Consider the following 21869-nt stretch of genomic DNA (forward strand, 5'->3'; position numbering starts at 1 on the left):
CAATTCTCATTCGCCACTTCATTAAAAAAAAAAAAAGTCCTCTCTCTTGTAATATTCTTGAAGGTCATTGGGCATATTTACTAATTCCTCAGAAATTAGTAATCACCCATTCCGTATATTAATGAAGCTGCAAAAATGATATCAGAACATCGTACACTGGTAGAAAAGAACAATTTATTGACAATTGAGGGTGCGCTGTCGGTAGCTCTGTCAAATAAAGAGGTCTGTTCTTTGTGAGCTAATATGAATAGCGGTGTGTGAACCGTTTCAGCTCCTAATATTCTGTAGTGCCTAATAGTTAAGTAGGTATTTGTTGATGCAGTTAGTGTCGGCTACGCTGTTTTCTTTCTGTTAATTTCACTAAGAAAACTTTAGTTGCGAGAACAGCTTCGTCCTGTCGTCTTTTGAGCGGTTTTCATCATGTATAACGTTTACCAACTCGCCTTATTCACTACCTTACAGAAGACTATTTCTTATATATGTCACGAGTAACAACGGTGCCAGTGTGCAGCTCTGAAAGTCATTAGTGGCTCACCTTAGAAGGGCACTATCACACAAAGGGAACGTGCGGAAACACCAGCACGAACGGCTAGCAAACGTGCATGTCCGTGGAAGAAAGAAGCCTGGATATCCTACTGACTGTTTTATCCTGTTTTCAAAGGTTAATAAAAGCTACAAAGAGAATTTCAGGCACTGCGTTGTCGCGCACGCGCTTTCGGATTTTCGGTGTTTACAGTTTTGATTTTTAGGTTTTAGGGAGGCATAAGTTTTTGAATTCTTTCATGTTATGAAAGTTCATAAAATTTTAGAGAGTAAGCCGCAGAAAACACTCGCCCCCAATTATTAATTTGGGAGCAATATACTTATTAAGCTTGGCAAATAAAACGAAAAACGACATTTTCTTTTTGACAAAGCTGACAAACTTTAATGATAATAAATTGATATATGTTACGCATGATCCAACAGCCTCCATAAAAAAGAAAAAAAAATCGGTGAGCTTTTCTCGGCATCCGCCGGTTTTACGGTGCGCTTTTGTCCGGTGAGCTTATCTCCGGTGAGCTTTTCTCCGGTGAGCTTTTCTCTGGGATTCGGTAACGTCACCGCTATGTTTCGTGTGCTTCGCAAATAAATGGGTCTTTTGTTATGTTTTGCGCAAACACGGGCTGCTTGAGGTGACGTAAGTTTGATGCGGCAGACCTCCGCGAAATAGAGGATGCTGCGGCCGTCGAGCGCGGACAGGATTTGTCACGCGCGCGTCGATTTCACCCTCAGCACTCGCTACGCATTATAGCTTAATTTTTAAATCATAGAATCACACTTCTGGCTCTTCCGGAAAGCGAGGAAACTGGATCGAATGAATCGCACCCAAGTTCTTATATGCTAAAAAAAAATGTTTCAAAGTTTAATTTATATTCGCCACTTTAGGAGATCGAAAAATATAGCTTTAATTTTAACCTGAAACTGCAGGTTTTACAACACAGACCAAGTTGATACTGGATAAATATTTTTAAAAAAAATAATTGTTCTTATTCTTTTTTTTTTTTTCAACTTAGAGCAGAATAACTTGCTGACGTCAATTTTCAAGTGCGTGTGAGGTCGTGAACAAACGGTTTATGTGAGAGTACTGAACAAACTCCAGCAAAAACCCTCGGACGAACTAAGAAAAAAACAAGAAAAAAAAAAAACTAAATTTTGAGAGTTTGTGTTAACGACGGGACCTTTTCCTATTTCATTTAAAATTGACGTGGAACCGAACCCCAGGTTCACTTCAAGGTCAATTTTAACACGCCGATTTCGAAGTTCGAGAGACAGATTTCTCTTTTAGTGGGTCAAGATGAGAAGGTCAAGATGAGTGTGCATCATTGCTAAACCATATTTATACAATCTTTTTCTTCTACCGATGTTTCTGTGTACCCCAACTTTAATGGCCCTGACTTTTTGCCAATGAATCCAATATTAATATCATATGATGGTAAAGCTGCAATAATTAATAACCTGAAGCTCTCTTCTTCATCCGGTATGGACAATAATAACTATAAATTCTTAAAGAACACGAAGTCGTATCCATCAGCTATACTATCAATGAGTTTTAAGCAATCATTGGAGGAAGGTTGCCTTCCCGAAGACTGGAAAGTGGGAAAGGTGACTCCAATTCACAAAAGCGGCAACCACTCCTCAGCGAACAACTTCCGGCCAATTTCTTTAACATTCATTCCTTGTAAGATACTCGAATATATCATATATTCTAACCTCGCATGTTTCCTGGAATCGAATTCTTTTTTTCGCCCAACTCAACACGGCTTCCGCAAATCATTTTCCTGCGAGACAGCTCCTACTCTTCACTAATAAGCTTCATTCTGTCCTTGACCGTGGCTCCCAGATAGACTGCGTTTTCCTTGATTTCTCTAAGGCCTTCAATAAAGTTTCTTACCGGCTACTCCTATTAAAACTTAGCAATCTCATCATTAATCCGAACGTGCTACGCTGAATAGAATCGTTTTTAATCAACCGTTCTCAATTTGTGCATGCCCCAATGGTACTAACTCTTCACTTTCACCCGTAGCATCTGGAGTTCCCCAGGGTTCTGTTTGAGGTCCGCTACTTTTCCTCAGCTATATTAATGATCTGTCTGAATGTATCTCCTATAATATTAGTTTATTTGTTGGTGATTGTGTACTATATAGAGAAATAACAAATAACTCCGACATCTCTGTTCTCCAATCTGATCTTCACTCTGTATCTAACTGGTGCGACAAGTGGTTGATGCAACTCAATCTTAATAAATGTAAATCCATGAGAGTTTCTCGTCATACTAACATATGTTCGAATTACTACATTGACGACACTCCGCTGGAGTTTGTGTCCTCTTTCAAATACTTAGGTGTTCACATAACTTCTGATCTTTCCTGGGAAACTCACACTAACTACGTAACTAACAACGCCAATCGCATGCTTGGATATCTCAAACGAAATATTTCACAGTCACCAGTGTCACTAAAACTCCTTTTATATACGACTTTAGTACGTACTAAACTTGAATATGCATGTTCTATCTGAGACGCCGGTCATAACACTATCATTGCAACATTGAAATCAGTTCAAAATCGTGCAGCACGTTTCATACTCTGTAATTACCATCGTACATCCAGTGTTACTTCTATAAAAAAGAGCCTTGGTTTACCCACACTAATAAACCGTACACGCATTTTTCGCCTGACTTTATTTCATAAGATTTACCACAATAACCCTTTCATGCGCCGTGAACTTCTAACTCCACTTACTTTTGTTTCATCCCGCGTAGATCACCATTACAAAGTCGGTATCCCCAATTCCAAAACTAACACATATTAGAACTCCTTTGTTCCTCGCACTAGCTCTGATTGGAATCGCCTTTCCGCTGACATAGCCTCCATAACCAGTATTATTGATTTTAAAAATGCCTTGTTTGTTAGTTTTTGATTAACCAATTTCAAGTTGGTGTTACAGTTATAACATTGTGTAAATATTTTTGAAGTGTCTGAGCAAGCGTACATTAATTACTGTATTATATTTCATGTATCAACAACTGTACCTTTGTCACCTATTCCCCCCCCCACTCCCCTCTGTAATATCCTTCGGGGCCTTGAGGGTAAATAAATAAATAAATAAATAAATGCAGTGTTAGTGCGTGACACGATTAAAGCAACATGTGAAACATAGTAAGGCACTGGTAACAATATTTTGATTTTGTTACTCGCCCAGGTCGTCAAACAACACCGCTTGCTTGTTTCCACCCGAACAGAACAAATCGAACAAGTGTGATGTCCCGAGGACGGTCGCGTAATCGTAACAAGTTGGACGTAAAACTAGTCTTCTCACCTTATCGCCTGGGTTCTCTAATCTAAAATAGCCTTCTGACGCCCGCGTCCGCAACTGTCCACGTAAATATCATTCACGGGATAGCCGCGGTAGGTTGACGTTAACAATCACGATATCTCGGCACTCGTCGTCGAAGACATTCCGCTTGTTTTTTGCGGTGAACAAACGGCGTAATCGTACAGATTTCAACGGCTTTGTGTCAATCACGACATATCTAGATACTCGTCGCCGAAAACGCACCGCTCGGTTTTTCCCAGGCACGATCGAGCACGAGTGGCACAATCCTTTGCGCACTCTTTCATTCATCTCCGACAAGCGTGACGCAGTTTCGCTTTGGCCAGCTCGTACAATCACGGCGACGATGCTCAGTTGACGAAGCGATGTTGTACTGGCACTCTCTCGGCTGTGAAAGAAAAACACAAAACAATTACGTGCCTCGGTTGATTTGTGTGCATCTAACTTCATTGAATGTCTCACGCGTACACGATTTTCCACTGGGCTTTCAGGTAGGTCTACGTAACTTTCGCCACAGAGGCCAAATAAAAAGATATCCGGTGCTTTTTCTTGGCGCCATTTGGTCCAGAAACACACATCGATCTAACTTTTTTCCGGCTTGCGACGTACCTTTTCTAATTTTCCGCCAAGAAAAACTTAAAAGAAGCGATGCTCATTCTTGCTCATTGAAATATACACAAGAAGCTGGTCAACCGGAAGTTTCACCGTTGCTTGTTTATGTTTACCTTGGAATGCCATGTATTCAGCTGCGCAGTGAAACTGCATGCTTCTGCTCTGTAGTTTTGACTGCATTGCCACAAAAAGTCGTCCCCCAGTATGCACCAACTCATGTTTAGAAGCAAACCGGAGCGCCCCTAATGGACACCACCGGCGTTCGCTAAGGGCGCCGGTGGCGTCCGCGCATTCGCGATGGTGTGTGGGCAAGAGGCACCCCGTGTCCGATCAACAAGCCATTGGAATGTTATGTTGTCGGCGTCTGTGTAGGTCACCGTGCTCTTTTTCGCGTTGGAGGTGTTGATTCTATACATCTTGTAGACCGTGAGATGGAGAACGATAAAAAGACGGACGAACACAACAAAACGCTTGAGATTTTGTTGTGTTCGTCCGTTTTTTAGTTTTTTTTATCGTTCCCCATTTCAGGGTCTACAAGATGTCGATGAATTACCAGCTCGCCTGCATTATATCACTGCTTATTGATTCTACGTTTTCTTAGCAATGTCTGACCACTTTAGTGACCTCAGCGAAATTAACAAGCTCGTTACACCCCAAAACCTTTACGCGAATAATGTTACGTAAGGCGATTCATTTCGCATAGACCCCACAGAATGAACGCTAAAGCCTGATTTGCACGATGGGATTCTGTTCGCTATCTTCATTCACGACGTCGCTCGGGCTGCAAAAGAAGCGTGGACGGTAGACGCGATGCTCGACGCCGCTACTGAAAATCGCAAGCAGAATCGGACCATAAATGAATCAGGCATAACAAGTTGGTGATGGCCACCGTTAACAATTATCAGCAACCCTCTGCATCTGCTGTTTACATCAAACACCCTTATTTCAATCAACCTTCAAACTTTTATTCTTTTGAGGCCCACACTTACTTCTTAACGCAATTATCGCGTCAAAGTGTGGTCTACGAGCCGTTGTCGATCGAACGAGCAGACGACAGTTTGAACAAGCAGACGAGTTTGAGAGAGCAGACGACATTTTGAACGATCAGACGGTCGTTTGAACGTAAAGACGCACGTCGTCCGCGCGTGGTCCGGACAACGTAACGGTTTTCCCGCGTTTATGTTGTAACAAAAAAAATACATCTGACGATCATGAACCTCACTGAATTTACCTCAGTGCTTCCCGCACAAGCGATCGTGGTCTCACGACATCTGGTTTTGCCTTTTTGCGGCACCTACCCACGTTCTCGGACGAACCAGGAGGCAGAAAACAAGGGAAAACTATCTCGACACCTTTCCCGGCTCTTTTGGTGCAGCCTCACTCACGATGTTTTGGCGAGGAGGCAAGTTTTAGTCTGTTTTCTTCCAAAACAACATAGCAATGCGCTGTCCGCCTGGCGACTTTCGCCCACATCCCCCTGACCGGAAGTGCTCCTGAACGGCCGCCACCGCGGCGTACGTAAAAGGGTTCAGTTGTTGTATATCATCCCTAACTCGGTTACCCTAAATCCGGAGTCACATCGCTTATACATCATACAAAAGAGCCTGCAAATATCAGTCACCGCGATATCCGTGGTTCTAATTCCGCGTGTCAAGTTTCTCCTTGAACTCGTTGCCATGCGGCATTCGAAGCACGGATCTCGTTGGGACTTGCTTTCGAATCTGTTTGCTAACAGTATTTTGGATGATATATAAGCAGTGTGACCCCGACTTAGCTCGGTCACCCGCAAACCCATCCGCGTTGACCCTGGCAAGTTTCTTGGTCTCCTTTTCACAGAAAAGAAACTATGCATTTGATATTCACCAGCTAAAACCTACTACCTCCATGCAGATTCGGTAGAAGGTAATGCTTTATATGTGCAGACATCGATATTTCCAGCTCGTTTCAAAGCGCATAGATGCATTGTAGATACCCTATATATCCAATTCGGTGGTGTCACGTGGCCTCATTAATGTCACTAAATTTCTGTCACTGGAGCATGAACTCGCTTGGATTCGGGAAAACTCTTGCAGCATTTATCGTGATTCGTGTGTGAGTGAAGCGAATATATATAGCCTTCATTACTACCGACGGATTGACATTCCCGTTTCACCGCTTATCATGGACAGTTTGGTGCATTCACCAGATAAATACTCTTCCCGTGAATTGACAGTAGCTTCTAGTGCGACGGGGAACCATCCCCCGATTCCTCCGCTTCTTCTTTCCACTTAGTTCTTCCGCGTGGAATAGCTTCCAGACTCGCATTATAACGGAGAAGAGAAAGAATAAAATAGAGTGCAGGCGAGCTGGTGTAAGTTGAACATGATTGTAAACCTGAGACTGGGGCAGAAAAGAGAACACAACAGAAGGTAGAAAAAGAGGAGGCAACGTCTCAACCGTTGCCTCCTCTTTCCACTTAGTTCTTCCGCGTGGAATAGCTTGGGAGAAGAACTCGGACAATGAAACAGAAGGTTTCCAAGCCAAGTGTAAAGCAATTTTATGTATTTCTGTAGAGGAGTGAGAATATCCGTGGGGCGTCATTATAAACGGATGGATGGATGGATGGTGATGGCTATACCCTTTGTAACGGGCGGCAGCTTGCGCCAAATAGCCTAACATTTCGTCATCCCTTTTTTTTTAATTTATATGAATTTTGTTATAACAGACCCCCCCTCCTCTCTCTCTCTTTTTTAAAGTGATTCCATTGCTTATTTTTATCTGTATTTTTTTTACCCTTCCCTAGATCTCTTTCACCAATCTTCCAATCTCCTCTTAGTTACTGCAATTTTTTTCCCTATCCATTCGTCCATCCATGTCCGGAAAACCCAGTGCCCCCTCCAAATCCGTAGTCATCCCCCCCAAGAGGGTGGGACGAAGCCCCGTGCACCATAAAATTACATGTTGTATAGTTTCCCCTTCGCGGTGGCATACGTCGCACAGAGTGCCTACTTCCTGGAATTTAGCCCTTTACGTTTTCGTTCTTAGCACCCCCGTTCAAGCTTCATACAGCAAAGAGTTCCCCACTGAATTATCATACAGCTGTTCCTTCTTTATTTCTTGCTTTTGTGCCCTGTATATTGTTAAAGCTGATTTCCCCTGTATTCTCTCTTCCGTCAATTTCCTCTCAGTTTCCTTTACTCCTTTTTCTACTGATATGCTCTGATCGTCAGAAATGGCAATGTTCCCAAAGCATTCCACTTTCCCTATTTTCTTTTTAAGCAGAATTTGTGTTGTTTTTTTTTTTTTGGTACTCATGAGCTGGTTCTTAAATTGCCAAGAATGCTTTTCGCTCTAACAAATTGGCAATGTATGAAATTCGGCGTCTTAGTATGCATACCGTTTGGGCTTCAATATTTCGTCTCATCCCATACTAATTTTTCTTACAATCTGGTAATGCGCCAATAATCTGGTAATGCGCCACAGCTTCAGCCTTGAATAATCTGTTTTTGCGTTAAATGGTCAATTGAATCTGGTTGCATCCCAGCCACCTCACCGCCGATAGATAATAATGACTGGCGTCGAAAAGAAGTCGGAGAAAGGAGCATCGTGATATGTAAAGTGACATGCATACCAGGGGAAGTAACCTGCGACCTTCTGGATATGGCATAAAGGAAGTTTTGAGTGAGACAAGAAGGGGCATGACCGCAAGGAAGGCAGGAGAGTGTGCGTGACTGTGTCGCGCGCAGTGTCTATGAAGAACCCAGACAATACAGGTGTTGTGTGTTCGTAAGACTGGTCTTTAGCCCTTTTGTCAGGCTTAGTAGCTTTCCTCACTTTGTCGAGCTCCGCGTCCCCACTGGTATTCTAAATAGGGCAGTAAACTTCAGTTGCATTAGGAAGAGGAGGAATAAACTTTATTAAATTCTAAACAGACGAAATTTTCAGGTCGTTTCCAGGTGGGTTGCTTCCTCAGTCCAGGATTCCATAGTCCCGCGCTGCCCGTTTGGCTGTGTTCACCAGTCGGGGCTGGTCCTCAGGAATTGAGCTGCTTAGGTAGTCCTTCCACTGATCTGCGGTCGGTAAGGAGTAGGGGATGCAGAAGTGTTGTGCGCGCACTTCCATACCATATGGTAGAGAGTGTTAGGCACTTGACTGTTCTTACATTTGTAGTGTAGTTAGTTGATTACATAGCGTGAAATAATGTGCCGTGCGGGAAAGTGTTTATCTGTAGCTGTCTAAGTGTGACCGCATCTTTTATGGATCAAATAAAAGCGACGAATACCCTTCTGGGCCGTATGTCCGCGTGTTGCCTGCCGTCACGTTTCGCAAAAGAAAAAAAGAAAACAAGAAGCGAGTGAGCCCTGATTAAACATCCGAGTAGCGGACTTTTATTCTTGAAGATGAAAAGTCGATGTGTACGCGTTAGCGGCCCTTGATTTCTGCCGCCGTTCTGTTTCAGACGAGAGCGGGAAAACGTTCCGTTTCCTCCCGAGTGGCGATGCACCTCCGCGCTACAGTATCCTGAACTTCCAGAGGGTGGACAACGGGACGGCACAGGGCGCCGAGGCAGTACGCCCGCGCTACGCCTGGCGCCACGTGGGCAGCTACTCTCGTAAGTTCCTGCTCTACTCCATGAGCTTCATTATCTCTCAACTTGTAAAATAGTACGAAGTGAACCTCAGCTTCGCATTCCATTCCTAGTTTGAACCACAGCTTTCTCAAATACTGGTGGGCAGGCTAATAAACAGTGAGGACTGTTTCAACTCATATGGTCCGCCACGTGTGTGTTCGAAACTCCAACGGCGTGCATTTTTTTCCACTTCTCTCTGTTTCACATTGCGGCCTCCAGGGCGCGCGCCAGTTCTCGCTGCACACTTGGACAGGCGGTAGCTCCTATCTCTTCTCCTTCACGTCTTTCCCGCTGGATGGTAGCGCCACCCTCTGTAGTTTAGGTCGATCGAAAAACGCGCTGGACGCGTATTTTGCAGAACTCGCAAACATTCGTTAAATTTATCGGAATTACATCCTGCTAAATTTAGCGGAATTACATCCTGTTAAATTTAGCGGACGGTGTTCATGCGACACTCTGACGTCATATGACGCCATGATGTCACATGACACTGTAACGTCACGTGGCATTATGAAGTCACATGGATACTTAATGCCAGCTAACTTCAGTGGATAATTTTCCCGCTAAATGTTGCGCAAACATTTCCTCAATATGTTTAACGGAATACTTGTGACGTCATGTGACGCAGAGTCACGTGACCAAGTGACCACATCACGACACTGGGATTTCTCGCTAAATTCAGTGGACCAATTTTTCCTCTACATTTGGTGGGCCACGACGTACATACATAGAACACACGCGGTTCGCCGCGAAGCTACTCCAAACAAGTCAATAGCCGCAAAATTTTAATGAGGTGAACTTGTGCCTGCCACTAGAACAAAAGGGGGCCGTCGTACTCGCGTACGTTATGAAAAATCCCAAGCGAGCGCGGACCCCGAAGACCTTCAGTGCTATCTAACGGGAGACAGCTCAGTTATCGTCGAGGCTATTGTGTGGACGAGTGCATGGCATTTCTGACGTGTCTCTCGTTCACATAATAGCCTCGATGATATAACTCAAAAGTCTTCTGTTAGATGGCACTAAATGTATTTGGAACCACGGGCTCCCTTGTGCTTTATTAAATCGTCCGAGACTGTAGATCCCGCGACGACGACTGACTGACCCTATGCAGCGAGCCCAGACTTTTTTTTAATGCGAAAGCACTAACTGGTCCCATGGAGCAAGCCGCGCCAAACGGCACCTTAAATCCTTTCTCCAAGTGAAGCCAGCTCTAGCAGTGAAGCCACGTGAAAAGCCTAGACAACGACACCTAGTTTCCCCGATCCCAAAAGAGCGGAGTAAAGCTGATGGATTTCGGCTTCGGTCCCATTGGCTGGCGCGCGTCGACGAGGCTCCCATTGGCCGCTGAGCGTCAGTTTCAATGACCGCTCACCCAATGGCACTGCGTGTCCGTTAGCGCGCCGTTAACATGGAGCGTCCAAGGTCAGCGCGCCGAGGAGGGCGCGGGAGCGCTGACCGGTGACGGAAAGTACGCAGCAGACGAAATGAGGGAGAGGACGAGCGGCTTGCATGCTTTCGCACTCACAACTCGTAAGAAGTGCTTAGGTGCACCTCGAGCCTTTTTATATATACGTATATATATATATAGGAAGCGAGAGAGAGAATATAAAATTACATTTTTTGATACCAGTCCAGATAAGAACACGACATGCCATCCAAAATTCTACTGGAACGTGCTAGAAGAGCCTCGAAAGGTAAAATTAGGACTATATTAGCAGGATTCGAGCCCATGCATGCCTCCAGGCGCATGCACTGCCAACTCGACTACGTACGCGAAATACTACTTTTACAATTATACTATGAATCAGAATATGGTGAATGGGATTTAAGCTGGAAGGTCAAGCAGTGCCTGGAATGTCTGTTCTAAACCGGCTTGCTTGCCACGCTTGCTGCGAGTTCAGTAAGCGGTGTCTAACGGTGTTCTCGCTGTGGTCCAACTCGGCGCATAAAGCAACGAACCCTTCCCCCCCCCCCGTTCTTTCCGACGCCGCAGTGGGAGACGAGGGCGAGGCCAACCTCGACCTGGACTTGAGCGCGCTGCGGTTCAAGAGCGACGAGCCCCGCTTCCCTCGGTCCTTCTGCAGTGCCCCCTGCCGCCTGGGTCAGGCCAAGCTGCAGCTTGAAGGGGACACCTGCTGCTGGCTGTGCAGCAACTGCTCACAGTTTCAGGTAAAGTGTATTGCCACGTTGCCGTGGATCGGTAGTCGAGTGTGTTTACTCACCGCTGCACGGAGACCGCGTGGAGCACATTGACTTTGCGGGGCACATCGGCTTTGCGAGGCATGCGCGTTCCCGATCGTGTGGACATTCGTGCACGGACGAGTACTATGCAACAGGACAATGTCGAGAAAGCGTATCGGTAATCTGGACTCAGAAGTGTATATCCGTCTACAAATGTAAATTAGGGTGCAGAAATATCATTTTTTGTAGATAGTATAAAGGTCGCATTTTATAGGTAGGGAAAAGACTCAGTGTGGAAGTTGTGAGCATGTAAGTAGCGTACTGGTTTGTTTATGAGAGCTGAGAGAGGTCGCTCGTTGATTTTAGGAGGGATGTGATGTTACGAAAATAAGGTTAATCGCTCGGACCGTTCACAGCTCGCGCTGGCGGCGCATTAACGTGTAGTGTACACACTAAACGAAAATATACCCAGATGGGAGTACATCGCTTGTCCTCTAGCGCATTCCCTTATGGGAGGTTTTTATACTCTGCAGCATGGGAGTTCAGAATGAACTCCCACGCAGGCCAGAGGTTTTGGGGGGGTGCAAGGGAGTATGTACAGAACTCCCAGCAGTACGGGAGTCTGTTCATGGATCAATGGGAGTATTTATTTACTTCCATCAGAGTGTTCCTATGTGGATCCAAGGGAATATTCTTTCACATCCTTATGGGAGTTTTTACGTGGACTCACGGGAATGTTCCTTTACATCCACCTGGGAGTTCTTACGTGGATCCACGGGAGTATTCTTTCACATCCAAATGGGAGTTTCTACGTGCACTTATGGGACTATTTTTTCACATCCATATGGGAGTTCTTACGTGCATTTATGGGACTATTTTTTCACATCCATATGGGAGTTTTTACGTGCACTTATGGGACTATTTTTTCACATCCATATGGGAGTTTTTACGTGCATTTATGGGACTATTTTTTTCACATCCATATGGGAGTTTTTACGTGAATTTATGGGACTATTTTTTCACATCCTTTTGGGAGTTTTTACGTGCATTTATGGGACTATTTTTTCACATCCATATGGGAGTTTTTACGTGCATTTATGGGACTATTTTTTCACATCCATATGGGAGTTTTTACGTGCACTTATGGGACTATTTTCTCACATCCACCTGGGAGTTACTGCCGGGACCTAAGGGAGTATTCTTTCACATCCATTTGGGAGTTAGTATGTGGACCCACGGGAGTCTTCTTTCACATCCTCCTAGGAGTTGTATACCTACGGGGGTATTCCTTCGCATCCATCTAGGAGTTTCCTCAAAGCCAGGAAGTGTGGAAGGAAAGTCATAAGCAGGTAGCATCATGCACGAAATAAATTTATTGCGCTATGAATATTTTTTGCACATGTCGTGTAACAAGAGCTCATTTTGCCTTGGCGCAAACTGGCTTATACCCTGTTAGACGGCCATTTAAATGGCCTTCAGAGCAAACTCCTCGAAAAATGTCTGCGAACACCAAAGGGCACAGGCAGAGCCAAGATTGTGAACTGATTCACCGATTCTTTGAAGGAATTCATTCCGAAAGCCATTTAAATGCCTAACTGACAGGGGTATTTATTACAATGTAGGGTACGCTAGGCTAACTGTGGTACACAAGCCACGATTGCTCTGTAGAAATTTATCAATTCCAGTGCCTTCACCCGTGTCTTCATGTAGCAGTCGGCAAAACCACGTTCAATGAAAGTCAGCATCTTATGTGCCTTCTTTACATAGTGGATGTGGAAAATCCAGTAGACGGCAATGAGGTACGCCACATCCTGATGGAGCCATACCATAAGTACAAAGTTCTTCCTTAATCAGTCCTAAAATATTGAAAAAAATTACCTCAAACTGGACAGAATTCGATAAAACATAATATGAGAGTCACAGATTTTTCACCTCAGCTTATTTATGTTAAACACTCTGACTGCTCCCTCTTAGACGTCGCAGCTTGCTCGTTATATGTAGTAGCGGCAGATGCAATTACTCTTCCTGCAATCAGTCCGCTGTTGGCCATTCTCTTTCCTGCGTAGTGCTGGAAGGGACCTGTAACCAAAAAAGCACAAGCATTTAAGTTAAAATGTACTCACAATCAACACAACAGATGTTTCCGATGTTATCGTATGAACCTTGCAAACCAGGTGGAGAGTGGACTTCTCTCAAAAAGTGAATTGAAGACAGTTTCTTCAAAGCAATATCAATACTACTGATATTGAAAATATGGTAAAAGGGCAGAATGGTTTTAAAGTGATATAGCAACGAAATTGTAGTGCCTATTTTATTGTCTAAATGTCAACCATGTTTTTCCATACAGTGGAGACACCAATTTTTTGCTCAAAAAGACACAAAACATTTAAAACTAGTGTCTCAGAAGATCTCCCGATATGCATCACGTTCGTGACGTCTGGTTCTCCTTCAGTCAAGGCTATACACCAACTCATGTTTACAAACAAACCGGAGCGCCCCTAGCGGACGTCACCGGCGCCGCGCATGCGCCGTGGATGGTGGGCAAGAAGTCCGCCGTCGCCCATAAACAGACCATTGAATTGCGTTGTTGTCGGCGTCGGTGGGAGTCCCCGTGCTCTTTTTCGCGTTGGAATTGTTGATTCTACGTCCTCCTAACAATGTCTGACTACTTGAGCGGCTTCAGCAAAACTATCGAGGCAAAACTTTGCGTGGATAATGTGACGTGCGGCGATTTATTTCACGTGGACGCCGCAGAATGGGCGCTAAAGCCTGACTCCCACGTCGAGATTCTGCTCGCTATTTTCAGTCGCGACGTCGCTCGGACTGCAAAAACGTGGACCGTAGCTGAGATGGTGGACATCGATACTGAAAACCTCAAGTAGAATCGGGCAATACAAGTCGGTGATGGCCACTGGTAACAATGATCAACAACTTCTTGTATCTGTTTACACTTAGCCGACTTACCCCAACCAACCTTCAAAAATGTTTTGAGGCCTGCACTTAGTTCTTATCGCAATTACCGGGCCAACGTTTGGCAATTACCGGGTCAACGTTTGGTCGTTTGAACGAACTAACGACAAAAAGCAGCCAAGTTTGAAAGAGCAGACGACAGTTCGAACGCACGCGCAATGGAGTACGGGCAAGAAGCACCGCGTCCCGCGTCAACAAACCATTCGAATGTCACGTTGTCGGTGTCTGTGTGAGTCTGCATACTCTTTTTCGCGTTGGAGTTGTCGATTCTACGTCCTCATCGCAATGTCTTACCACTTCAATCGCCTGAGCGAAATTATCGAGGCTCGTTACGCCGCTAAACTTTCCGTAAGTAATTTGACGTGCAGCGATTCATTCGCATGAACGCTGCAGAATGGACGCCAAAACCATGATGAGATTCTTATAGCTATTTTCGGTCGCGACGCCGCTTGTGCTGCAAAAGTGTAAAAGGTAGCGGCGATGATCGACATCGATACTGAAAATCGGAAGCGGGAACAGACAAAGCGTAACAAGTAGGTGATGGCCACCGGTACCAATAATTAACATGTATCTACTGTTTACACCGAGCCTACTTAAGTCTTTTGAGGCCTGCAATTACTTCTTATTGCAATCACCGGGTCAAACTTTGGTCTACGGGCCGCTTTTGTTTGAACGAGCAGACGACAAAAAGCAGACAACTTTGAAAGAGCAGACGAAAGTTCGAACGATCAGGCGGCCGTGTGAATTTGAAGATGCACTGAATCCGTGGGTGGTCCGGACAACTTGGGGGTTTTCTCTCGGTCATGTTGGAACAAAGCAAACACATCTGGCGACTACAAATTGTGGCCCGCACACGCAATCGTAGTTCGACAGCGTCAGGTTTGCCCTTTTCACGGCTGCTATCGACGTTCTCGGACGAACGGAGGGTGCAAAAACACATGAAAACTGATCTTCAAACCTTCCCAGACTCTCTTGGTAAAGCCCCCATCGCAGCATTTTGACGAAAAGGCAGGTTTTTTGTCTCGTTTCTTCCAAAGGAACACAGGAATGCATGTCTGGCACGGCGACTTCTGCCCACCGCCCGAGACCGGAAGTGCGTCCGGCGCGCCACCACCGCGGCGTGACGTAGGAGAGTTGAGTTGGTGTATATGGGGGCTGGCGTGGCTGTGAGCTTCGCCACTTGATGACGTCAATGCACTACAAGCTGGTCGTTCGAGTTGTCCCTCCTCGCTCTCCGCAGGAGTTGAATAGGCACGGGAGAAAAAAGAAAACCGGTTCAGCCAAGTTAGACAGGGCTCAGGCGCACACAGCCTGCCACCATGTTCCCGTGTAGTGGTGCTGCTTCTATGTGGTGTGACGTGACAGTATTTGGTTTATTTAAATAATGTTTCGGCGTCTTTTTTAGCAAAAAAAAAAAATCGGTGTCTCCATGGTGTGGGCAGAACATGGTTAACATTTAGACAATACAATTAGTGCTAAAATTTTGTTGTAATAACCTTTAAAAAAAAAAAAGAAAGAACAAGGTACACCCTTATTTTCAACAGTTCACATCAAACATGTTTATAACTATCTACCTTTCTGTGCTAGTTTCCTTTTCCATCGTTTCATAGTCTCAGTAACTTTAAGGGTGAGTGACAGTCCTGCAAAAATGTCATCAAGCATGTAAAAATTTTCAAAGCCGGAAAAATTGACAGCTTATTGCAAGCTTTTAAAAAGTCATACCAAACAAAACGACCTATTGCAAAAACTGTAGGATACCTGTCTTGCTGCATGTAAGCTTAAGAAATTGAAATTAGTATACATTTCTAGCGATTTACTCCAACAAACTATAATTTTCTTCACTCTCGCACAATCACTAGGCAGAAGAAGCAAAAGCCCTCCCATTATCATAATTGTGTGCACTGCAAACATGCAAGAGTTATCAACTTTTTGAGAAACGACTATAAGGGATAGCTCACATATACGGCACAGAGCTAAATCAACAGTAAAACAGTGCTGACTTGAACTTAACTTAGTACTGATACAGCAGTATATGAGCATCAGATCATTAACAAAGAGCAAAGTCAGCACTATTCCCAGCACTTACTAATAGTACTGCACTATTGTAACGCCCCGAATCTGGGTGAACCCTTTCAAATCACCGCATAAATTGGCTTCACAATGTATCGCACTACGATTTACCAGAGAGGTGCCTGAAGGTGGTGAAAGCATCGCAGAAAAAATTTCAAAGAATGAACTTACCCGAGTAAAAAGTAAAAAAACTGGTTTGGCTACCTATGGCACCAGTGTGCTAGTATATGCGCACCCTCCGACTGGCACAACAACCGACAGATGGCGGCAACGGCACCGACGCCTTATGGCAGCTCAGTAGCTCCACGGTCACGCCAAAAGCACACCACATGTAGCTGAAATTACTCAACGAACCATCGGTTTGATTATTTTTGTGTCCATTTAATGTGATTTATTGGGGGTGAAAATAAAATAATGTTCTGACAATTATAGCACCGAAAAAGTGTGCACCATTTATGACTCAAAAAGGTTGTCTGATTTTGGTGTGACTGGGTGGCTGCTGAGCAGCTACAAGCCGCTAGGGTTGATGTCGCCATCTGTCAGTTATTGAGCCAGTCAAAGGGTGCACAGTTAGCAGACGGGCACCAAAGGCAGAAAAAAATAGTCATTTTTTACCTTTTACTCAGGTAAGTTTGTTCTTTGAGCTTTTTATGCAGTGATTCCAATACCTTCGGGCACCTCTGTCGTAAATCGTAGCGTGATGCATCCCCAAACCGACTTAATGCAGTACTTTAAAAGCTTCAGCAAGATTAAGAACTTGGCAGCACAGGTGTAGTGTATATGTGAACAGGTCTTAAAGGAAAGGAACAGAAATTTAGATTTCACAAAATAAGGTAGCAGGAGTGTTCAACGGGGTGCCACCAACCCCTAAACACCACTCATAAAGCGATATCTTGAACGGATAGCCATATTTTTGTAAAATAAGGATGCGATGAGTGAGAATCGCGGCATTGTGTTTCCTGCAGAATAGTTGAGGAGGGGGGGAAACAGCCTTGCTTCTTTCCCTTTTCGCGTCCTCGCGGAGTCAAAGAGAGAAGAGGAGGAAACCAGAATCGCGACGTCACGGGCCTTTTTGGCCATTGTTCAAGCATGCTCTTCTTTCACAAAAATACAACCATCCGTTAGAAATATCGCTTTATGCGTGATGCTTTCGGGTTTGTAGCGTCCCGCCTAGCGCTTCTGCGTTGTTTTCCGAAATCAAAATTTCGCTTCAGCATTCCTTTAAAGGATGTACACCTAACAATTATATTTGGCAAATATATAACAAGGACTTACCTAACTTATACAAATAATTTCAATTTTTTTAGTTGTAATAGACTGATTTCACAGGCCAGTTTGGCTAAGCCACTGCTGCTGCAATGCATCAAGGGAACTTTCGTCTTTCTGCATGTGCCCCAACCTCGCTGGAGCTCTGCGCATGCAAAGCGCGAGACGGCACGAGGTGTCTCAAGCACTGCCACCTGCCTCTTGTGAACTAAAGTTATGGCGGCTTCACAGATGCACTGAACGCTAGGTGAGATCGGTCTATTCCACATCCTGGGTGGCGGGCTGGCAGGCGCACTCGCGTACGGGTTTTAACCTTTCTGCACAGCCGTGCACGCCACTCAGGATCAGATTTTTTGTAGGCAAATAAATATTATTATTATTATTATTATTATTAAAGACTAAAATAACCATACCAACAGGCTCTTATCAATCTTTCATGAGTCTTGATTGTTTCAAAAAGCAACATGTCCCCTATACCCTGTTTCATTATAGTAAGTTACAGCTCAAGAAGATGGGGCGAGCAGTGATGTGATTGGCCTAAGCCGTTTTGGAGCACCTTTCGGAGCAGCCAAAACAGTGTTCTGGAGCAGCAAAAGTGGCTTTTGGGGCAGCTAATACAGTGTTTCGGAGCAACAAAAGTGGCTTCTGGAGCTGATATTTTTGGAAAAATAAAAATTTATGTTTCAAGTGCTGGACAAACAAAGGGCACTTTGCTCGCCGCAGTAAACAAAGTATAGTCAAGTTAGACTACCTGGGAGTTTTTCAACATTTAACTGAAATTCCAATGCCATGCCACATTTTGCAATGCTTCAGTTAAGTGATACATATAAATGTACCCGCTATAGGTAGATAAGAACCAAACTGCACATATTAAAATTTATTCCAAAATGACCAGCTTAGTGTTAAATATCACAACATTAGGTTGACTAGCTATATAATAAATAGAAGTAGTCTCTAACTGTCGATACACGTGACCACTGCAGTGAAATGCGAAATTGTCACGCGAGCGGAGATGGTTGTTCGATCGAAACCATGCCACTCCGCTCCGTCGCCAACTAGTTCCCAAAATTGAATACAAAATGTAACTGTCCAGCATACGACAAAAAACAGTCAGTCCAGCCGTACGTGCTTCCCAGACTGGCTGGCAAGGTACAAGCTAAAAAAAAAAAAAAAAAATTAGCACATTGATGCAAGATATTGCGAGCCAGTGTCAAAAAGTTCTCGGAGCGCTTTGTGCAACGACTGAACTCGAGACAAACAAGCGCGCTGTGCGGGTTCACCGTGCAGACATTGCCTTCTTTGCTTTAGCTCACTTTTCTTCACTAACTTTCTTTCGCGACGGATTTTTCGCGCACCGGGGTCCCCCTCGAAAGAAAGCCCACCGCTTCGACACAACAGTCTTCGAGCAAGAGGTTTTTTTTGTAGTAGCGTATTAAACAAGAACAAGGATGTTGATGAACATTAGGGCGATCCTTACGTTTCAGTTTAGAAACCACCATATCTGCAGCGACGTGGCGACGGCAACAACCGACGTCGCGCGACCACGGCAACTTGCAGGCAGAGAGAGACCACATATAGTTTTCCCACGGCCGTTGGTTTGAGGAGCAAGTGCTTCAGCTCAAAAAGTAACTCCCGCCTCGCCAAAACGTGGTTTCGCTTCACAGCATGAAGGCGTGGCTGGTACCCAACACGCTAGTGTCGAAGCGTCCGCACATGCCCGCGTCCATCCCGCGTCTACCGTCTACCATTGAAAAAGTTTAAAAAAGACGCGAGACGACGAGAGCGCTAAACGAGAGACGGCGGGAAAAACCCAGTGGAAAAACCATACAAGACCGGATGAATCACAGCAGAGCCGTAAATGTAGAGAGTTTGGCCATTCGTTGGGAAGTATAGGAGACAAATGAGGAGGTGCCATTGGCCGAAAGCGGGCTGGGCGTGTTCCAGGGCGTCTTCAGAAATTTGAATGTGACCAACCAGAAGCAGGAAATAATACCCTGGCGGTGGTCGCAAGAAACAAACCTGATAACTGCAATGGAGTAACTCTCAATGGCTGAAAATATGGTACACGTATGTTTCAATCACGTCAATCCAAAATGATGGTGGACGAGTGCGACTAGCGGAACGATCGACATAATCCGTACGCCAAGCGCCGAGGGCCGGGAATCTGCCGTTCGAGCGGTCACACTCTGCCCGCGCAAAACAGATTTGCGCGGCGCATTCGGTTCTTACATCTTTCTGCATGATCATGATCAAAACAACACGTGAACCCTATTTTCAACCACAAAGAGCTACTACACTTCACTCTTACGCGCTTGTTAAAACCATATACGAACATAGACTTTTGATCAGAACTGTTTGCTGCTACCACCGCTAGGGGATTCTTTTCGGCTTCTGGTTGGTCAAGAGAGCATGCCAAGCCCTCTTTCCGACTCTGCCGCAAGCCCTGACTCTGCCCCAGCCTCCCATTGACCAAACTCTCTACATATACGGCTCTGAATCACGGATGAACGATTGATGCTGGGCACTTTTTGTCGGGCGGCCGCTTGCGCCACCTAGCTCACGTGTGCTCGTTGCGGTACTCAGTTTAGTCTCGGTTTTGAAAGGCGACCAAATTTGGTCATTTGGTGCAGGCCGGGCGCAGATTACCCATATTTCGTCAAAATGTAGCAGGATGTAGCAGAGTTAGACCCTTGGCGCAGTTTGGCGCAATTGGCGCAGCAATCACATCACTGGGCGAGGGAAAGGAAGGCCGGGGAGGAGGAAGCAGACGGAATGCTAGATAGAAGAGGGAAAAACTTTCTCCTCTCCTCTCCAGCAATTCGTCTGCTTCCTCCTCCCCGGCCTTCCTTTCCCTTTCCTTACATTCTTGAGTTGTAACAGACTATAATTACGTGAACGACAGACGAAGGCAACGCCAGACGAGGGGAGAAAGGCCAAGCACTAGAAAAGTTGGGGAGGGGAGAAACCTACCCTCCTCTCTAACGTTCCTAGTGCTCTCTCTTTCTCGCCTCGCCCTCTTCTTCTGTCCAGCCTTCCTAGTGCTTGCCCTTTTTTTTTGCCCGGCGTTGCTTCGCTTGCACTGCACACAACTAGTGACGCAGACTATTAGCAATGTGCACGACAAAAAGCGTCGCTGTAGTTGAGGTTTGCGATCCGCCGAACCAGAGCTTCCTGTATACTGATAATGCTTACCCAAATGCCGGCTAACAAGGAGGGAAATTCTGCCAATTACAGGAAGGTAGAGGCAAATATTGCCAATCAGGACAAGGGAAATTCTGTTTGTGACGTCACAAACGGAAACCATTAGAGGGTGCCAACGAAACATCTTGGAGCTAATGGAAGTGGAACATAAATAGCTCTGATGACTGCCCGGTCCGGTTTTCGAGCTGCGTAAGGGCCACTGGTCCTCTCACTCGAACAGTGCTTTCAGCTCTTCATTCTGGTACCTGGGCCACAAGTTGTGCCAGCAGGCTTGCAGCACCAGCTGAAGGAGTTGAAGGCCCACTTCTGAAAATACAAAGCATAAAAGAAGCCATCACTTAGAACAACAAAAATAATAAAATCACACAAATAATTATAGTCGAGCTTTGAAGATTCATCTCAGCCACCTAGGTATTGTTAAGATAGATGGACCTTGCAGCACAGTAAGCCTGTCAAATTGCAGGCACCTCGGTCTCATTTACAACCTGGTAACTCGGAATCAGAGGACAAAAAATTGTAACAAAGCCAAGTTACAATTAGTGGCCAATCAGACAATAACCTCTCAATATTTAGAAAGCATTGACAAAGAAGATGAGCACAGCCATGACAATCTGCTTGACTCACAATACCAAGTTAAGTGTCAGTCAACCAAATAATGCTCTTATGCCCTTGAAAACTGTGGCACGGATAAAGACTACCACCAAAAAGATACCCTGTCACCATGCTAAACCTTGCTCTACAAACGGACGTGTGAAGAGCAACCCACAAGGGCCACAAGAAAGCACCTGCCTCTCAAGAACCTTAGCTTCACCACAGAAGATGGTCTACTTTGATAAAAAGGACATAGCCTTGCAGCTATTTCAACTATCCGCTCACGTGATGGGGAAAGTATATCAAACATCTATATCAGATCGAAGATATAGTTTGACGGTCAAGTTGACCAACTGATTACGAAGCAAATTGCACGGAACAGAGGAGCCTGCTTTAATCTGTCGGTTAGCAATTGTCTGCTAAACAAATTAAAGAAGCACTTAACCAATTTAAGTAGCTATTGCTACTTAAATCGGCATCAGAAATTGATTCCTCG

At 44.9% G+C, this 21869-nt stretch overlaps 1 protein-coding gene across 3 annotated transcripts in view; it reads left to right on the forward strand.

Moving 5' to 3' along the window:
• Nucleotides 1-21869, forward strand: part of LOC8029976 (metabotropic glutamate receptor 2) — a 99345-nt gene that overhangs the window by 45452 nt on the left and 32024 nt on the right. For 2 of the 3 annotated variants that reach the window (XM_029985429.3, XM_029985430.3), the window contains exons 4-5: nt 8924-9076; nt 11088-11263. In XM_029985429.3, coding sequence (XP_029841289.2) covers nt 8924-9076; nt 11088-11263 — 329 coding nt within the window. Of the gene's footprint in view, nt 1-8409; nt 8518-8923; nt 9077-11087; nt 11264-21869 lie in introns of all 3 variants that reach the window. The other variant, XM_040502309.1, reaches the window with a different exon arrangement.

The sequence above is a fragment of the Ixodes scapularis genome, unplaced genomic scaffold, assembly GCF_016920785.2.
Source record: "Ixodes scapularis isolate PalLabHiFi unplaced genomic scaffold, ASM1692078v2 PGA_scaffold1__304_contigs__length_218370807, whole genome shotgun sequence".
NCBI lineage: Eukaryota > Metazoa > Arthropoda > Arachnida > Ixodida > Ixodidae > Ixodes > Ixodes scapularis.